Raw genomic sequence first — 17,798 nt, forward strand, 5'->3', positions numbered from 1 at the left:
TGCATTTTCCTTTCCTTTTCCATTCTTTTACAACTCCACCCCATAGCCCTATTCTTAAAACGTCTCCCTTGAATTTGCATGCTTTATAAATAATATTTCCTTGTTTTCTTCGAGACTCTTTTTTGAAATCTGTTGTTGGTCTGTCTCTTAATGCCCTAAGCACATTTTTTTCAGTTTCTAAAACTTTGAGAAATAGTAATTCATTTCTGTATGCAAAAGCCTTGCTTTAGAAGGCAAGTAGGGATACATTGTAAAAGGGGACACAGCCAAGTGGGTGTCCTGAGTATGTCACCCACTAAACTAATGTAGAAGAGGTGGGGCAGCTTAGGTTATGTACTTGAACTGACAGCACATAAAGCAGTGAAGAAAAATTTAGCTCACTGCATATTCTAGAAAGTAGGAGAGGAGAAATGGGTAACTGAAGCCTTTTATTGGATCAATTTAAGATGAGTGTATTGAGTTTAGCGGTTGATCTCCATGCTGAATGGAAAGGTGATTGACATTGCCTAGATTATTTGTTTTAATAAAGGCAAATGAGCCTGTGTTTCAGATGATAGACTACTTAGACATTCATACATATTTAGGAAAGATTGTTCAACATACAGTGGAATCACTAGTAGCATGTCCCAATTAGTTATTAGACAGGTATTACTGAGGTAGCGTTGCACGTTACATTCATTATTTGAGAGAACCTTTAAATGGCTCTTCATAACTAACACGTCTTGGGCTCCTGCCTTTAAAATCTGTGGGAATACTCTTGAGGCTTTGGGTTGACTCCAGCAATCTTGGAGGCTTTTAGAGAAGTATCGTTTCTGAATTGCATATTATGTGTTGCATTGGCATTGTTGGGTGAGTGAATAACTTACTAGGCTTCAGGTGACAAGGTGTATTCTAATTTCCATATAGGTGCTTACCTGAATCCACCCCATCCACCCTGTTTCTATTTAATTTACAGGGTCATGTTCTGTAGATTGCTTTGCACTGAAATATTTGATGTTAACACATACTTGCTATTTTTAGAGGTCATGCTGTACTTCTACACTGTAACAGTGAAATAGAAATAAAAGGAGTAAAGACAAAGGGAACATTTCATATGTGTGTTACCTGAGCAGTGTCTTCCCGCCACCCGCGACCAGTAGTGTTTCTGTGAATAGCCTGACAGTTGCTTCTCTTGAAAGTTAAGCAACAGGGGGACTTTGAGATGTTCTTGTATGGTTTCATACACCACCTGTGGATAGACAGACAATGTTCTTCTTGGGGTTAAAGCTCATGAGTTATAAAGAAGCAAGAATGTTCATGTGTAAGGTAATCTGCACCAAAATGTTCCTTTAGTGCTATGCTAATCTACTTCTGGTGCTGTGTAACGAATGCCCTTGGCCCTGAAGATCTTGCATGTTTTAAATTAATGTTAAAGGTAACATTAACTATGTAAGACCCATCTCCCTGCCTTGCCACAATGTTTTGGTTAAGGTGCAGCCCCCTTCCAATCAAAGCATCATATTTTAAAAATTTATCAGAGTTGCATTCCACCCTCATTCCAAAGTGTATACAAGGTATCCCATTCTATTCTCACAGTATATTTGAGATACCTGGGGTTGAGGGACAGTGGTTGGTCCAAGACCAACTGGTGAGTTTTATGACTGTGTGTGGATTTGAAACTGGGTTTCTCAATTCAGTGTCTAGTGTACTATTTGCTGCACCATACTTGTTCTCACTGTGAGTCCTGCAAAGAGCTGAAAAATATTTGCAGGTCATATGTGCAAAGTGCACAGATTTTAAGTGACCTAGGTCTAAGTGATTAGGAGCCAGCTTTGCCACAAATAGAAATAAGTTAATAATTGAGTGCTATCACAACTTTTAGACATCAGTGACAGTCCCCTAGTGTTTGTGAATTGAGCATAGACTTAAAACTTTGTGTGTTAGGGATGGGAAGGACATCTTATGAGATAAAACACAGGATTTCCAATCAAATAGTGCTTTCAGAACTTGCTTTGTCAAGGTACTTTGTAGCTCTGCCCTTACTTGCACTCCCTGAGGTGAAGTCCTGTGTTACAGTACTTTAGGATTGTTTTAAGTTTTCTTCCTGGACTGCCATTTACCAGTATAACATTCGCTGTCCCTTGAATTCAGAGTTCGACACTCTGCATAAAATGCAGTGTGATTTTATTTTTTTAGGACAGAATGATAACTGGGTGGAGGAGGACCAGGAGATTGCTGCACAGCAGAGAGCAGGACTGAGTCAAGTTCTGCAATACACGGATAAATGCATCCCAACCTTAATTTACCCCTCTATAGATCAGCTTCATTGCAAAATTGCAACCATCCCTCTTCACCTAAGCTCTCTAAAGTTCTCCTTTTCAGCCATATAAACACTTACCCAAGTTGCTTTCTATCTACTCACTTGTCAACTGCTCAGAGTTCTCTTATATTGTGTATGAGAGAGGTGAATCGCCATAAGCATTCCATAACCCTGCGTAGTCCAAATGGGAGGTGCATGTGTGACGTGTGGACCGCATGTCTAGACTTGCTTCCTGTGCCACCTGTGTTCAGGCTAAGGAAGTTCATACTGGGTGGATTGAAGGGCAGGGTATAAGGCAGAGTTTGGCAATATTTTGTGGCCTGTGGGCATATTTGGAAACAGGAGAAATTATCATAGGCAACAAACACATGCCACAGCTGAAAACACACAACATCATCTATTATATTGGCTACAACAGAATGCTGCTTTTGTGCCTAATTTCACCGGGGGGGGGGGTGTTTACCCTGTGTGCACATGTGCAACTGCAGGAACCACATTAGTGACCCTTGATACGTGAAATCGTGTAAGAGCATCTTGAGCTGGTGTAGGATGAGGGAAATTGGCTGAAAGATGGAGAACAGGTTGGGATTCTACAGGAAAGCTGAGGGAAATTCCAATGTTGCTGTATAGGGACCACCCGTGGATAGAGTATGGGGGTGGAGAGGCTGAGATATGAATAATACCCATAGGGATTTGGATTTGTTTTTCCTTTAAACAGATACCCTCCAAGCTGCATAACAAGTCACTTTTTGAAAGTGAGGAAACTTCCAAAAGCAGTTAGTAATATGCCATGGGTTTGTATGTAATTTCCATACAAAGAAAGTAAAAAAATTATAATAGGCAGCCCCAACCCCTCAAGCACTCTGAAATACTGACAAGTCTATGATTCCTAGACACCAGTACCAAGCTTTCAGGTGTCACTATACTAAGATTCCTGGATCTTTGTGACCTGGCTATGCTCCTCCATCAAACTGGCCTGAGGGTGTGCCTTAAGTAAGCATTGCAGTTCGTGTCATTGGATGTTCAACCACCCACCCTGTGCTGTCCCACCGTCTGCACATCCAAACTGGGTAAATAAAACTTAACCAATATCCAAACTCTACAACCTACCTTTTACCATTTGCTGTTTTTCTTTTCATGATTTCTCTTCAGCCATCCATTACTAGTCTGCCAGTGCACTCCAGTGTTGCTGAAAATAAAGGGGGATTTAAATTTGTCAAGTGCTTTTGAGCAGTTTAACACTCATCCTGGTTTGTTGCTAGAATTTTATAGAGCCATCCTAGTTGAATGTTGGCTAAATATTTCCCAGTTCGTTCATCATATTAACACATGAAGACCTTTTGGTGACAGTTTCCTTATTAGGAGATCATGTTCGAACATGCAGAACAACTCCTGTGTCCTTCGCCAAATTGACTGCTTTAAAAACCACTGCTAGCTACTTCTAGGATTTAGTTTGAAGTCACATTTCTTTTACAGCAGGGCAGTCAGCACTGAGATGTCTGGAAAAGCCCATGAGTCAAAAAGGACACAATTGATAGTAACTTTGTGCACTTGCATAGGGTGGAAATGCTACTGATACTCAGTGTAGCTGCACTGAAGATAGTTAGCATGACTAATACTAGTTTCAGTAGGTCTATCTTGAATAGGACTTGGTTGGATACCACCCATTCATTTGCCTACCGTAAAGATCATATGCGAAACAACAGTTGATGGATATGATGTACTTACCTTCTTCTTTTGTCAGTATTATTATTAATGCCTTAATTATACTGACTTGAGAGTATAAATTTTGACTCTGTATCATGAGTATTAAGAAGTAATTATGGATTTGCTTAGTTGCTATCTACTATGCAGACCCAGGGGTGGGGAACTTCCTGCCTAGGTCTGTCAGGCCTCCCCATTTGGTCTGTAAGGCTGTTATGGCCAAGCCACACCCATTTGCTCTGAATTGGTGTGGGGCAGGTAAAGATGTAGCTGGACTGGAAGATGGAGTGCAGGCACTGCCCATCTGCTGATTGGTGACACCTGCAATACCTGTGCGCACAGCTTTGCAGGCTCATCAGAACTTGGAAAGCACAGTGCTTTTGCCTGCATGGTTTAAATTCACATTGCATGGGCAAAAAGAGGTCACCTGGCTGCATTGTGACTTCAGGTGATTGATAGCTCCAGTTCCTCATCCCTGATGTAAACGGCTTATGCCCAACTTCTCCTGCAACCCTGTTACAATCCTGTTGTACAACCTTGTAGGAAATTCTGCATATTTAGGTTGAGTTTTAGAAGTCTAGTCCTACAAGAATCTGCTTAGCAACTCAAGGAGAGGACTGGAATTGGGATGGTTCTGCCATATAGCAGAAGGTAGCAACTTGTTTCAGGTAGTATCATGAAGTGGGATAGACAGCAGTGTCTGAATGTTGCAACAAGCCTTCTTAAAATGTTGGCCCTACTAGGATGGAATAAAATGAGGATTGTTCCATTTTGGGCTCTGATTGAGGCAGCAGAATATCTTGAGCTGCAATGGTCATACATACTATCTCAGCAATGGTGAAATCAGAAAATAAATTTCCATGCAATAGAGTATCACACTTGAGAGATGTATTCAAATACTGTATGAGCTTGAGCATGGAATCATTGACTGACTTTCAGTAGGTTGCTGTGTGTCGGTTCTTAATCTGTAAAGTAGGAGTAACCAGAGGTTGCTTGCACTATTCATTTCACAGTTATATAAATCACTACTAAGAAGGACTAAACATGTATGATATTACATATTGAGGTGTGTATGTACTTTCAGCTTGGGAAAGGTAAGATTCTTCCATTCTGGTTTTTGACCCTTAAATTCAACTGTAAATGCTGTCACATTCATGCAAAGGTTAGAGTTTAGGCATAACTACTTCTTCACTCAAGGAAAGGATGCAAGCTAGCTTCAGTTACTGAACTGTATTTACCTCTTTTTTTGGCCAGCCCACTTTCCTTGTGGAACTGTCCAGAGTGCTGGCAAACCCAGGGAACAGCCAGGTTGCCAGAGTCGCGGCTGGTTTGCAGATCAAGAACTCTCTGACATCTAAAGACCCTGATGTTAAGGCCCAGCACCAGCAGAGATGGCTTGCAATCGATGCCAATGCTCGTCGAGAAGTCAAGAATTATGTACGTAAAAAATACAGCATTTTTGCTTTTCTTCCCATTTGTGTTTGTTCAAGCACCCTGTTATTCTATAGTGAATGCAGATCATGCATCTACATCTGTGTTTTGAGACCTTGCTTCTCAGTTTACTTTTCTCTTGTTTATTTCAAAGTCAAAGAATCTGTTTGGTCTCTGGCGTGTGAGATTGTTTTCTCAGCTTAAAGAGATTTCTTACGGTGACCTCTGGGATCCTATAATAAAATTGAAAGTCCCATGCCCAGAAGATCTGTGTGATCTTGTAATATAACTGAAAGTCCCCTCTGTCCTTGTACCAACAGTATTCCAAGTGTGGCGGCCTCATGTCTTGTTCCTTTCCCATCTCCTTACAGGTTTTGCAGACCTTGGGTACAGAAACCTACAGGCCCAGCTCAGCATCACAGTGCGTTGCTGGCATCGCCTGTGCAGAGATCCCCATGAATCAGTGGCCTGAACTTATTCCGCAGCTGGTAGCCAATGTTACAAATCAGCACAGCACAGAACATATGAAAGAGTCGACATTGGAGGCCATCGGCTACATTTGTCAAGATATTGTAAGTGCCTACTGAGTCTGCTGTGCTAAAATCTGCTGCTTTCCCCCCCTGCACCTGCTCTGCTCCTCTGCTCTTAGTGGCTTAATTTGAATCTGAACTGTGGGCTCATCCCCCAAATCAGTTTTGTTGTGTGTCTGCCACTTCATCACACCAAGGTAAAAACTAATCCATAGAACGTGGTATCTGTGTTCTACAATTTCATGAAGGAAAGCTCTTACAGAAAGTGTGTGTAGATGTGAATGTGTGCCAACAGAGGGAAGACTGCTGTGGGGGGGGGGGGTCTCATTTCTTTTTTTCTGCTTCACTTCCATCTCCACCATGCCTACTGTTGCACTGGTCCTCTTGCCACAAATTTCTTCTTGTTCCTTTTCCTCTGCTGCGCCACTGATCTTCAAGGAAAAAATGCTCTATTCTGGGAACCTAAATGTTTGAGGACTTTCGCTTGTGTTCCCTACAAGATCAGGCATGCTGCTGACCCAGAGTAACTAGATACGTTTGTTATGGAGAAAGAGGCATACATTTATTCTGTACTTGCATGGAATATCTGTCACTGTAGGTTAGAACTCGTAAGTGAATTGGGTGCTTAGCTGTTCTGCGAGATACCTCCCAGCTGGTTGTGATCCGGCAAAGAATCTCCTCTTGACATTTCTTTCTGTTTTGATTCCTGTTTTCAGGATCCAGAACAGCTTCAGGACAAGTCTAATGAGATATTGACAGCCATTATCCAGGGCATGAGGAAAGAAGAGCCAAGTAATAATGTGAAGCTAGCGGCTACCAATGCACTCCTTAACTCTTTGGAATTCACCAAAGCAAATTTTGACAAAGAGGTAAGTGGTCAGATATTAGTGCGGTGGAGAGTGAGTGTGACCGAAGAGGGAAATTAATGGGACATGAGAAATAAATCCATGGTCCGTGATGAGAAACCATGCACCACTCTGAGTTTTGATGCATTCCCATTTCTGCTGAGACTTGGATTTGTGCGTTAGCAGCCTGTTGTGAAAGCATAATCCTATTGCAGTGGTGAAGAGTGAATACTAAATCAACTAAAATTGTAACTCCCAAATAATCCTGTGAATTTTAACGGATATGCTACCGGAGGCACTCTAGGAACTCTGTAAAAGAGTTTGCAGCTTGTAAGCTAGCACCTCCTTCCATGCCCTTGATGGAGATCACTTCAGTACATAGGGAGCAAAGCAGTCTCTTGGGTATGCAGGGCCTGCAATTTGCTTCCTAAGCAGTCTGTGCTCTGAAGCCTAGTTTGTGTGTTCTTCTCCATCTTGGGGTGTGATACTGCCTGTGGATGAATTCCTTGGTCTGAATTTGCTGCGTAACTATTTCCCAGGCATTGCCAGTGTATTTCAGGCAAGAGCTATGTTTTAGCATTTTTAGAAAAGTAGTCCTTTTATCAGTCAGTATAGGCAATGTCACCCTCCCTGAGCCTTTGTAAACCATTAAAGCCGTCTCTGGAATGGTGATTGCAGGGGCCAGGTTTTAGGGTTTTTTCTTCTTCTTTTAATTGGCTGAGGCATGGAAGGAAGCTCTCAGGTAGCCTAAATGCAGATCTGTAATCCTTGCCTCTTCAATGTAGAGGCTTTCGTAAAGAAGGAGAGAACCTCTCCGAATGGGTGCAAATCATTTATTTCAGTTTTCTACACCCGAGGAATAATTGCTGAAGTAATCTTCCTTACCTTTTGGTATCTAACTTTACCAGAAAATGTAAAGATTAAGAATTAAACTACTTAATTAGCCGCTTAAAAAATAGAAATAACTGCAGGGTTCTGGGAAGACAATTGGGGTTTTTAAAATCTTGCGGAGTCAGTTGGTACTTAGTAGTCTAACCCTTTTCTATTTTGTGAAAATGAGAAGTCCTGTTTTTAACAAGTCTTAGTTAAAAAAACTTATTTCTAGCCTATTATATTAAAAAAAACCTCAAGTAATTACTGGGAAAAGAAACCAGAGCGACCAGATGTTGGAGCCTACCCTTTCACTTGGGAAGCAGAGTGATGAAACCCTGATTTGCTTTATATCCTGCAGTTTTTTTAATCTGGTCCTGGATTTAAATGAACACAAGTCAAAATATATTTGATCACAATACCCTCAGCTTTCTTTTTGTAAAAGCAGATTGCTTATAGGTGACAATAGTGACTAACCTGTTTGTCAAAGCTGTCAGTAGGAGGAGGCACTAATTTATGCCCCAAACAACACAAGAGTTTGAGCCTTTTCTGGCCATGCTTCACTGGTGGGTTGCCTGTATATTGAGAACCACAGTTGGCAAGAAAAACTGAAATTGTCAGTGTTTTAGTACACTGTTTTATTTTGGAAACAAAATACTTTATTGCCAGGAAGCTTTGACACTTCAGTCCTAATCATCTGTGTTTCTCTCTTCTCTCTCCCTATTTCCAGTCTGAAAGGCACTTTATTATGCAAGTAGTCTGTGAAGCAACACAGTGTCCGGATACAAGGGTAAGTTAAGTCCTAAACTGTTGTCAATAGTAACTGATAGTAGTTCTGGTCAGTGCTCAAAACTCCCATTGTTCTAGGTGTATTTTGTGACAGGGAATTTCATTAGCGTGAGCAGTTTCTGAGGTATGGGCGCAGTACCACGCCTAAGATTTCAGATTAAAACTGCGGAGTGGAAGGACAGGAGGACCTTTTTCTGCCTCCCCACTTCCATCTACTCTCTGAAGACTGGAGAAGAGACCCTCTTAAGAATATTAGGGGGGCGGGCAGGGGTAGGACTAGATCATGTGAAAAATGAACATAATATTTTAGCTGCCATTCATTCATTTCCAACTTTGTATTCTTGTTATAAAAAAAGCGTGCCTAGACACTCTGTTGTTGCGCCCATAACCTAGGTTTAAGGTGCCATTTAGTTCCTACCTTTCATATCTCAGTTTCTAGCACTGGTCCTGGTATATGGAACTAGTCAGAGCATACTTCTTTCTCCAAAATGAGCATGAGAAATGTCTTTAAATAATCCTGTTTTTAATTGTCCTTTATTCAAGATAATCAATATATGTGGTGCTTTAGAGTTGTGTACACAAAACAAAAGGCATTTATCTGTCCCCAAGGAACTTGCAATCTAAATTGACATTGGCGCAGACAACCAAAGAATGGGGAAAGGACATCAGGGTAGGCAAAGTATTAATGTGAGCAAATCCCATTGTGCACCCTTAAGATAGGTTGCAGTTGGAGATGCGGGTTGAAAGGCTTGGAGAGATTGGAGGAGGGGCTTGATGTGGTCTGAGCAATGGGAGAAACGAATGATATCAGCAGTGGCGTTTTGGGTAGAGGTGGGAGGGTTGATGCAGGCAGGTCAGAGAAAAGGAATGTGCTATATAGTAAAGGCAGGAGATGGCCAGAGCATGGACCACAGTTTTAGCCGAGGGGACTTCAAGAGGTGACATTTTTGCCATTCATCAGCAAGAAGCAATACGATTTAGCAACATAATTGAACATTGGGGAGAGGAACACAAATGAGTTATGTATAATACTAGGGCTGCAGAGCCTTGTTTCAGTTGCAAGCAAACATGATCTACACCTGCAGAGGTGATGCTTGCCAGTTGCTATCAAAGGTCTGTCTAGCCCAGCATTCTGTTTCCAGCTGTGACAGCCAGTTGCTGCTTAGAAGCTTGTAAGAGGTGGAATAGCAGTGCTCCTTTTTTGGCAGTAGCAGGTAATCCAGATCATGCTTCCATTTTCAGCTCTGGCAGCTAATAAGTCATTGGTTCATACCTCTTGTGAATTGCGGTGTTGGGTTTTGTAGTTGGATCACTCCTGAGTATATGTGGCTGCCTCATTACCACGATTGGCTGTCTACTGGGAATGGGTCAGATTGTGAACCTTTGTCTATTCTCGTAACTTCAGTTATGATGATTGTCCTAACAGACTGCGGATACCGAGGTCATGTGGCCCCATAATTATGCAGGCTGCAACCCTGCTGGTTCCAAGAGGCCACTGGAGGGGATGTGCTGCATTGAGCACTAGCACAAGACTCCTTGCCTTTGGTGAAAGCTTTTTGGTGCTTTGTCTGCAGCATTATTATGAAATATAAGCTGAATACAGCTGATAATTCACCATAGGAACAAAATAAGCTATACTTGATCAAGTCATCTTTATACATATCTATAATATTTATTAAGTTTTCAGTTTACAATATTTAAACATCTTCATTTTCACATTATTTTTGCTCATATGAGCTAGTCGACTTCTGCCCCTCACTTCTCATGGTTACTTTAATTTTTATTTTGTCATTTTATTTTATTTTGTACTTCTTCCTGATTATGTTTCATCATTTCTGATTACAATTTTTTAAAGAATATGTAAAAAGGTAGAATTTTCATCATTACAAGTCTTATTAAGCCAATCCTGCTAGTGTTGTTAATTGTTTACATGATCAAGTCATCTTTAAGGCAGCTTCCAGCAGGTTGCACACATAGGTTATCAACATGGTAGCATCCTTCCTGCCAAATGGTGAATTCTGCAGCTGGTTGGAAGTCTGGAGGAGGAAACTGGGAGTCATCAATTTCTCCTTGCCACTTGGCAGAATCACTAGCTTACCAAGAGATTCAATGCATCAAATCCTCAACGCGTTAAATTGTTGCTTGGCAAATGATTGTACTTATTTGTCCATAACCGAGTATGATTCACACGGGCATTTTGAAGCGATGCCCTGCGGCAATGTTCTTCCCTGGTGTTGTGACAAAGCAGTCTTGTGGGAAATCGTCCTGGGTTGTGACAAAGTAATCGTGTCTTGAAAAATGATAGAAAACGAGCATTTAAAGAGCTTGGTTGTGTAGGCATTCCATAAGAATGGGTGCTTTAGAGTAAGGCAGGTTGCCTTTCTCCCAAGCCTTTTCAGAATGCTGTGAGAAGAACCCTGGCAAAATGGCAAAGCTTGTGGCATTGCTGCTTTTAATGCACTGCAGTGATGCTATGGTCGACTTCAATGGTTATTTTTCATAGCTAGGAAGGCTCACATCTTTCATTACTATGACACTTATTAAAAATACCATAGGAAGGCTATTTCTCTGGTACAATGTGCAAAATGCTTTACATTCCTCCTTTTGTTCCAGTCTCCCAGTAGTTCCCCCCCCCCCCCCATTTAGAATTGGGAAGCAGACCATGAATTGCTGCTTGGTCAACCAATGCAGTATTAACGGCAGATTTTTTTGGGATCCATGTTCCACTGCTTTAACTGGTGCAACAATAACCTTTTTTTGCTTCCACAAAGCATCCATGGAGGTAATGGGTCCTGTCTTTTTATTTGCCTTTAGGTGCGAGTAGCTGCCTTACAGAACTTGGTGAAGATTATGTCCCTCTATTATCAGTACATGGAGACGTATATGGGTCCTGCACTTTTTGCTGTGAGTATTCAAGCCTGGGAATTGAGAACGGAAGTGTAGGTACTTACTGTAGGTGAGTTGCTTTAGTAGAGCACCAACAATGATCTCAAATGCCTTCTCTCTCTCTCCCTCTCCAAAGATCACAATTGAAGCTATGAAAAGTGACATTGATGAGGTAGCTCTACAAGGAATTGAGTTCTGGTCAAATGTCTGTGATGAAGAAATGGACCTTGCTATTGAGGCATCAGAGGTGAGTGATCAGGGGGTGACAGTTCTAACTTTCTGTAGCAGCCTTCGGTCCATGATGAGACACCATGCACCACTCTGACTAAAGTGATGCGACGACCTATAATGCTGAGACCGAACTTTCCTAAGAGCAGGAGGTGCTATTAGCTTTGAAGGAGACACGGCTTATCTCCTGCTTAAGAGGATATTGCTGGACCCAAAAATAAAGATAACCATTTGTAGTGCAGTGTTATAACTTCTACAAGTGTCCAATTGACACGTGATGGCGCATTGCAGCAACCGGGAAGTGGCCGGCAAGGGGGGCTTATGTTCGCTCCGCCAAAGTGCCCAGGGGTCATATATAAATGAATGTAGTGTGAACATCTTGAGATTTTTAGTGATTTTCCTAGGATCACGGTAACACGGACAATGACTTCTGGCCAGAATAGGCTCACTTATAGGGCATGACCAGATCATACATTTCCTTCCAAACTACAAGCAGCAACCAAGATTTGGTTTTGACTTACCACCTGTTCAGCAAAAACGATAAGCCCATGTCCAGACAACATGACAACCCAGACTCTGGCTTGTTTTGTCTGTGAGGGGGATGTGTAGCAGGTTTTCTTAGTTTTAAACAATGGTTTAATATGATCTGTGAACTGGGCTTAGGTGATCTTCAGAGAGCCCAGGTGGTATTTAAAGTTTCAATTAAGCAAGCCAATTTCAGATGGATGATTGAAACTAATGGAAATGTGGATTTTGTTTTTAGGCAGCAGAGCAAGGAAAACCACCGGAGCATACCAGCAAATTCTACGCCAAGGGTGCACTTCAGTACCTTGTCCCAATTCTCACGCAGACACTGACCAAACAGGTAAGTGATGGGTATGCCTGCGTCACTGTGCACTGTTAGTGTGGTTAAGGGCCTGTGGCAGCAGTTCTTGTAAGTTTGAAGGAACAGCGTTGGAATATATCCTGCTCCCCTGAAAAGAATAGTGTGGTCTTAACAAAATAATGTTCCCCATTCTACAGTGGACTGTCTTTTCCTATGACTTGCTATTGTACAAGGTCTCTGAAATACCCATGGCAGTCTTTGGTCTGTGGTGAGATTGCATTCACTCTACTCATCAGCAATGTACCACCCCCTCTACTTGTTGCCATATAGAGGCTCAGAACTCTTTGAGTGCTCTCCACTCCATCCAATAGGAGGCAGGCTCTTTAAATAAACACTCTGCTCAGGGCTGGACCAGGAGGTGTCTTCCGCTTCTCAGAAAGTTTTATTTCTCGCAAACACATAAGCAATACTTCAGTTTTGTTGACCTGAAGCTGTCCCTTAGTACAGTGGTGCCTCGCAAGACGAAATTAATCCCTTCCGCGAGTCTCTTCGTCTTGCGGTTTTTTCGTCTTGCGAAGCACGGCTATTAGCGGCTTAGCGGCTATGAACGCCTTAGCGGCTATTAACGCCTTAGCGGCTTTAAGAAAAAGGAAACAAACATGCAAGACGTTTTGTCTTGCGAAGCAAGCCCATAGGGAAATTCATCTTGCGGAACGACTAAAAAAACGGAAAACCCTTTCGTCTAGCGAGGCATTCGTCTAGCGAGGCATTCGTCTTGCGGGGCACCACTGTATATGCTACTCTTTCATATTAAGCTGCTACATCTGAGTTTTTAATTAAAAACTACAAAATGGGAGATTCAGGAGGATTGTGTATAGGCAATGGGTCTTTTCGGTTCAAATTAAGCTTCTTCATAGTATTAAAAATATTACTTGTACTGTATAGAGCAGTTACCACAAGAGTGCTCTGTTTATAAAGTAGCTTTCCAGTTTCTACTGGAAAAGCAGTCAACATTGCTTCATGTGTGTGGTAACCAACATTTTTTTTGCTTTGTGAAATTGACTCAATATACAGCCGTACCTTGGAAGTCGAACAGAATCCGTTCCAGGTGTCTGTTTGACTTCCAAATGTTCGGAAACCCAAGCACGGCTTCTGATTGGCTGCAGGAAGCTCCTGCATCCAATCAGGAGCCGCAGAAGCCCCATCAGACATTTGGGTTTCAAAGAACGTTTGGAAACCAGAGCACTCACTTTAGGGTTTGTGGCGTTCAGGAGCCAAAACGTCCGAATACCAAGACGTTTGGGAGCCAAGGTACGACTGTAGTTTGCTTTGGCCTGGATTCTCAGTTCTACCTACTCGTTTCAAAAATGTCGTGCCTTGCTTATGTAGTCCAACAGAGATTGATTTGGGTGTTGTCCCTTTCACTTTAGGATGAGAATGACGATGATGATGACTGGAACCCCTGCAAAGCTGCCGGGGTCTGCCTCATGCTCCTGGCCACTTGTTGTGAAGATGACATTGTTCCTCATGTTCTGCCCTTCATCAAAGAACACATAAAAAACCCAGACTGGCGATATAGAGATGCTGCAGTCATGGCATTTGGGTGCATTTTGGAAGGACCAGAGCCCAACCAGCTCAAACCCCTTGTTATTCAGGTAAGATGTTGCAGTAGGGGGGGGGGCTTGAACTTTGGAGCCACATAGTATTGGCATTGGCTTGTCCATTTGTCCAGTTGTTTAGATTTGACTAGAAAACATCTCACTGCACTCTGTAAAGTAGGATATACATAGGGGCCATATGTGGTCCTTGGTCACCTGTAAAAATGTGGTTTTTTTTAAAAAAAATATTGCAATGAAACAATAATCATACAAATGCATTCTGAAATAACCCATAATAGACCAAATCATAGCAATATAAACCAAACACATTTGTCACAGGTGGCATAATAAAAAAGAATCAGCATTGCAGTTCAATAGACCTTGGCTCTTGTATATGAGACAAACAACAAACAAGACATCAACAAACAGCAAGACAATTTGCTTCAGATTCCCTTTAATTACCAGATGTGCCTTTTTCTACAAAAGTCAAAGGCCCTGAGGAACATGAATAAGCTAAACATTGTGTGCATTTCTGTGTAGCTCATGAGTCATGTCTGACAGTAGGAAATACTGTATGGACTTCCTTTATTTTTGGTAGAAAAGGTGGTAAAATTTGTTGCTCTGAGACTGTAGAAATGAGGGAATAGTACACTGGTGTGTCCCTAGCCAGAGGGACAAGAGCCACAGGGAAATTTTATATCCCTCCCCAAAAAGAATACCATGGCAAGATGAGCTATTGGCCAGAGAAGAACAGCTTGTTCCCCTACCCCTGCAAGATCAGAAAGAATGTCCCTTCGCCAACTATCTAAAAAGCGTTATATAAATATCAAATAAAGAGTATTGACTTCTTAATTATCAATTTCTCTTCCAGGCTATGCCTACCCTAATAGAATTAATGAAGGACCCCAGTGTAGTAGTAAGAGATACAACTGCATGGACTGTGGGTCGGATCTGCGAGCTGCTCCCGGAAGCAGCCATAAACGATATTTACCTCGCTCCACTGTTGCAGTGTCTAATTGAAGGCTTGGGTGCAGAGCCTAGAGTGGCCTCCAATGTATGCTGGGTAAGACAGATCCTTTTTCTGTGGTGAGGCTTCATCAGAAGAAAACGACTAGTATTTGGGAAACAGCAGCTGTGCGGAGTCAAAGTGGTGGGGTTGTGTTGCTTTTATTGGTGCAATATTGGGAAGTGACGTTGTGTTTAGGTTTTGTACAATGCACACCTGGTTCAGCCGGTGGGGCAGGAAACCACTTAGAACTTGTGCTGATTCTAAGTTGTGGTGACAGTACTGTTTTAATTTGATTTTATATAATGGGGATAAGGGAAGCAAAGGAGAGGTGCATGGATTCAGATTCAAATGAAAACGATTTTCTGCTAGCGGAACATGCTTTCCTGAAACAGTGTGCTCCTTCTAAGCTGTTGACATCTGCTGTCTTTCAGGCTTTCTCTAGTTTGGCAGAAGCTGCTTATGAAGCTGCTGACGTGGCTGATGATCAGGAGGAGCCTGCAACGTACTGCTTATCCTCATCATTTGAACTAATAGTTCAGAAACTATTAGAGACCACTGACAGGTAATGAAACCTGTAGGCTGTAAGCCGTTGCCCTTCTGTAAAAAGGTAAAGGGACCCCTGACCATTAGGTCCAGTCGTGGCCGTCTCTGGGGTTGCGGCGCTCATCTCGCTTTATTGGCTGAGGGAGCCGGCGTACAGCTTCTGGGTCACGTGGCCAGCATGACTAAGCCGCTTCTGGCGAACCAGAGCAGCGCACGGAAATGCCGTTTACCTTCCCGCCAGAGCGGTACCTATTTATCTACTTGCACTTTGACGTGCTTTCGAACTGCTAGGTTGGCAGGAGCAGGGACTAAGCAACGGGAGCTCACTCCGTGGTGGGGATTTGAACCGCCGACCTTCTGATCGGCAAGTCCTAGGCTCTGCGGTTTAACCCACAGCTTCAAACTCCTTATATATTTCTGTTGAGAAGGTAGGCCTAGTAAAACCTGTTTAAGGCAAAATATCAGTAAACTTCAATAGAGGTTGAACCATATGCATCCACATGAGTGCAGGAAAAGCAGAGAATGCAGTTTCCTAAAAAGAAGTTGGCATTCATACACACACACGTGCATATACATAAAGTGCACATTGTTGCAAAGTTATGCACAAAGCCCGTGTGCACAGTGTATTCAGAATTTCAGAAGTCAGGGTGACTGAATAAGTTTCTGCGGCATCCCTCTCAGGCTCTTTGCCCTTACATATGACTAGCAGAAGCAGCAGGGTTTTCTGTAAAACAATAAAATGTGCAGAATCATATGAAATCATGCAAGTTTGCTTAACATGCATTGATTGTGCAGGTTGCAAAATTCCTTTTCTCTCATCATAGAAAGTGGGATATCCTGGTACAGAATGCTGTGGTTTTCTTAGCATAGGGTGTGGGCAGCCCTAGGCATAGGCGCCTTGAAGCTTGAGTTTTATAATGTCACAGTTCCAAAAGGGAACTTTACTTCAGGCAGAGAGGAAAGGTAGCTAACTTCTCTTAAGTACTAGAGCAAAATTGGATCGCAAAATCATATAAACTAAAGCAAGTCAAAGCATTTGTTTAGCTGGCTGTGTGCTGTCTCAGACTTGGCAACCTTTCATTGTATGCCAACTTGAGATCTTGTGCATATCTGCCCCTTAATATGGTCTTATAAAATACCTTGTCTTGCCCATTTATGCAATGTACAGCAGCTTTTGCCAACTTTGTGCCCCCCATATGTTTTTGGACTGCCATTCTCAACATACCCTGCAACCTGAAAGTACTTTATGGGCTTTCAGCCTATTTCTGGATTGAGCTATGATCATGCTTTATACTTCAAAAAATAATTTGCTGAGTTGACTGCTTAAATGTTCCTGGCCATGCCCCGCCCCCAGCCACCGGATTGGCTGGCTGGCTGGTGATGATGTGGCCGGGATCCCCTGGGCAACACGGGACTTCGTCCCCCGGAGGAGAGGGGGTGGCCACGCAGTCCACCGCAACTCCTCCCCAGAGGTAAGTGGAGCAGACTTTCTGAAAGAGCTCTGTTGTCATGGGATTGTAGAAGTGAGGATAAAAGCACTCTGGCCACCCCTGCCAGGCAGTGGTACCTGTGCCAACTGGAGGAGCCCCTTTTTCCTAAAAGACCCTTATGGCAAAGGAAAGATTGACCATGGCCAGACTGCCCAGTTAACCACATCCATTGCCTGCTTGGCTCTTCCTATTGCTTTCAATTTGATCTGCCCTTAATGGTGTTGCTATTCACATTTCAGTTATGCCGGTAGAGAGGGGGACAAAAGTTAAATCATGCCATGATGGTTAGCATTTAACTTGAATTGTGTTCTCTAGGTGGTTAAAAGCAATCTTTTTCTTTCTACTTCAGGCCTGATGGACACCAGAATAACCTAAGGAGTGCTGCTTATGAAGCTCTGATGGAAATAGTGAAAAACAGTGCCAAGGACTGTTACCCTGCTGTTCAGAAGACAACTTTAGTCATTATGGAACGGCTACAGCAAGTGCTCCAAATGGAGGTTAGCTGGATGGCAAAAAAGTGTTGATGTGTGCCCCAACAGATGAGTAGTGCCGAATGGAGTAGTAATATAACTTTGCAGTGATAGCGGAGGTAGTTCTTTGTGTCTTCTTACATGCTTTCTATCATTTCCTGCAAAGTTCACCTATCAGTTTTGGGGGAGGGGGCTTAGTATGTACAAAGACTGGAATATAAGAACCACTTGCTGCCTGTAGTGGGATTTCCAAGTGTGCATATTTTGTAAGCTGTCTTGA

The 17,798-nt window shown here is 42.5% G+C and overlaps 1 protein-coding gene across 1 annotated transcript in view; it reads left to right on the plus strand.

The window, feature by feature from the left end:
• Positions 1-17,798, plus strand: part of KPNB1 (karyopherin subunit beta 1) — a 32,503-nt gene that overhangs the window by 2,824 nt on the left and 11,881 nt on the right. The window contains exons 3-13 of the mRNA XM_028751763.2: positions 5,258-5,440; positions 5,806-6,006; positions 6,681-6,833; positions 8,410-8,469; positions 11,283-11,372; positions 11,491-11,601; positions 12,346-12,447; positions 13,839-14,063; positions 14,878-15,069; positions 15,447-15,577; positions 17,398-17,545. Of these exons, the coding sequence (XP_028607596.1) occupies positions 5,258-5,440; positions 5,806-6,006; positions 6,681-6,833; positions 8,410-8,469; positions 11,283-11,372; positions 11,491-11,601; positions 12,346-12,447; positions 13,839-14,063; positions 14,878-15,069; positions 15,447-15,577; positions 17,398-17,545 (1,596 nt within the window). The remainder of the gene's footprint in view (positions 1-5,257; positions 5,441-5,805; positions 6,007-6,680; positions 6,834-8,409; positions 8,470-11,282; positions 11,373-11,490; positions 11,602-12,345; positions 12,448-13,838; positions 14,064-14,877; positions 15,070-15,446; positions 15,578-17,397; positions 17,546-17,798) is intronic.

The sequence above is a fragment of the Podarcis muralis genome, chromosome 13 (genome assembly GCF_964188315.1).
Source record: "Podarcis muralis chromosome 13, rPodMur119.hap1.1, whole genome shotgun sequence".
NCBI lineage: Eukaryota > Metazoa > Chordata > Lepidosauria > Squamata > Lacertidae > Podarcis > Podarcis muralis.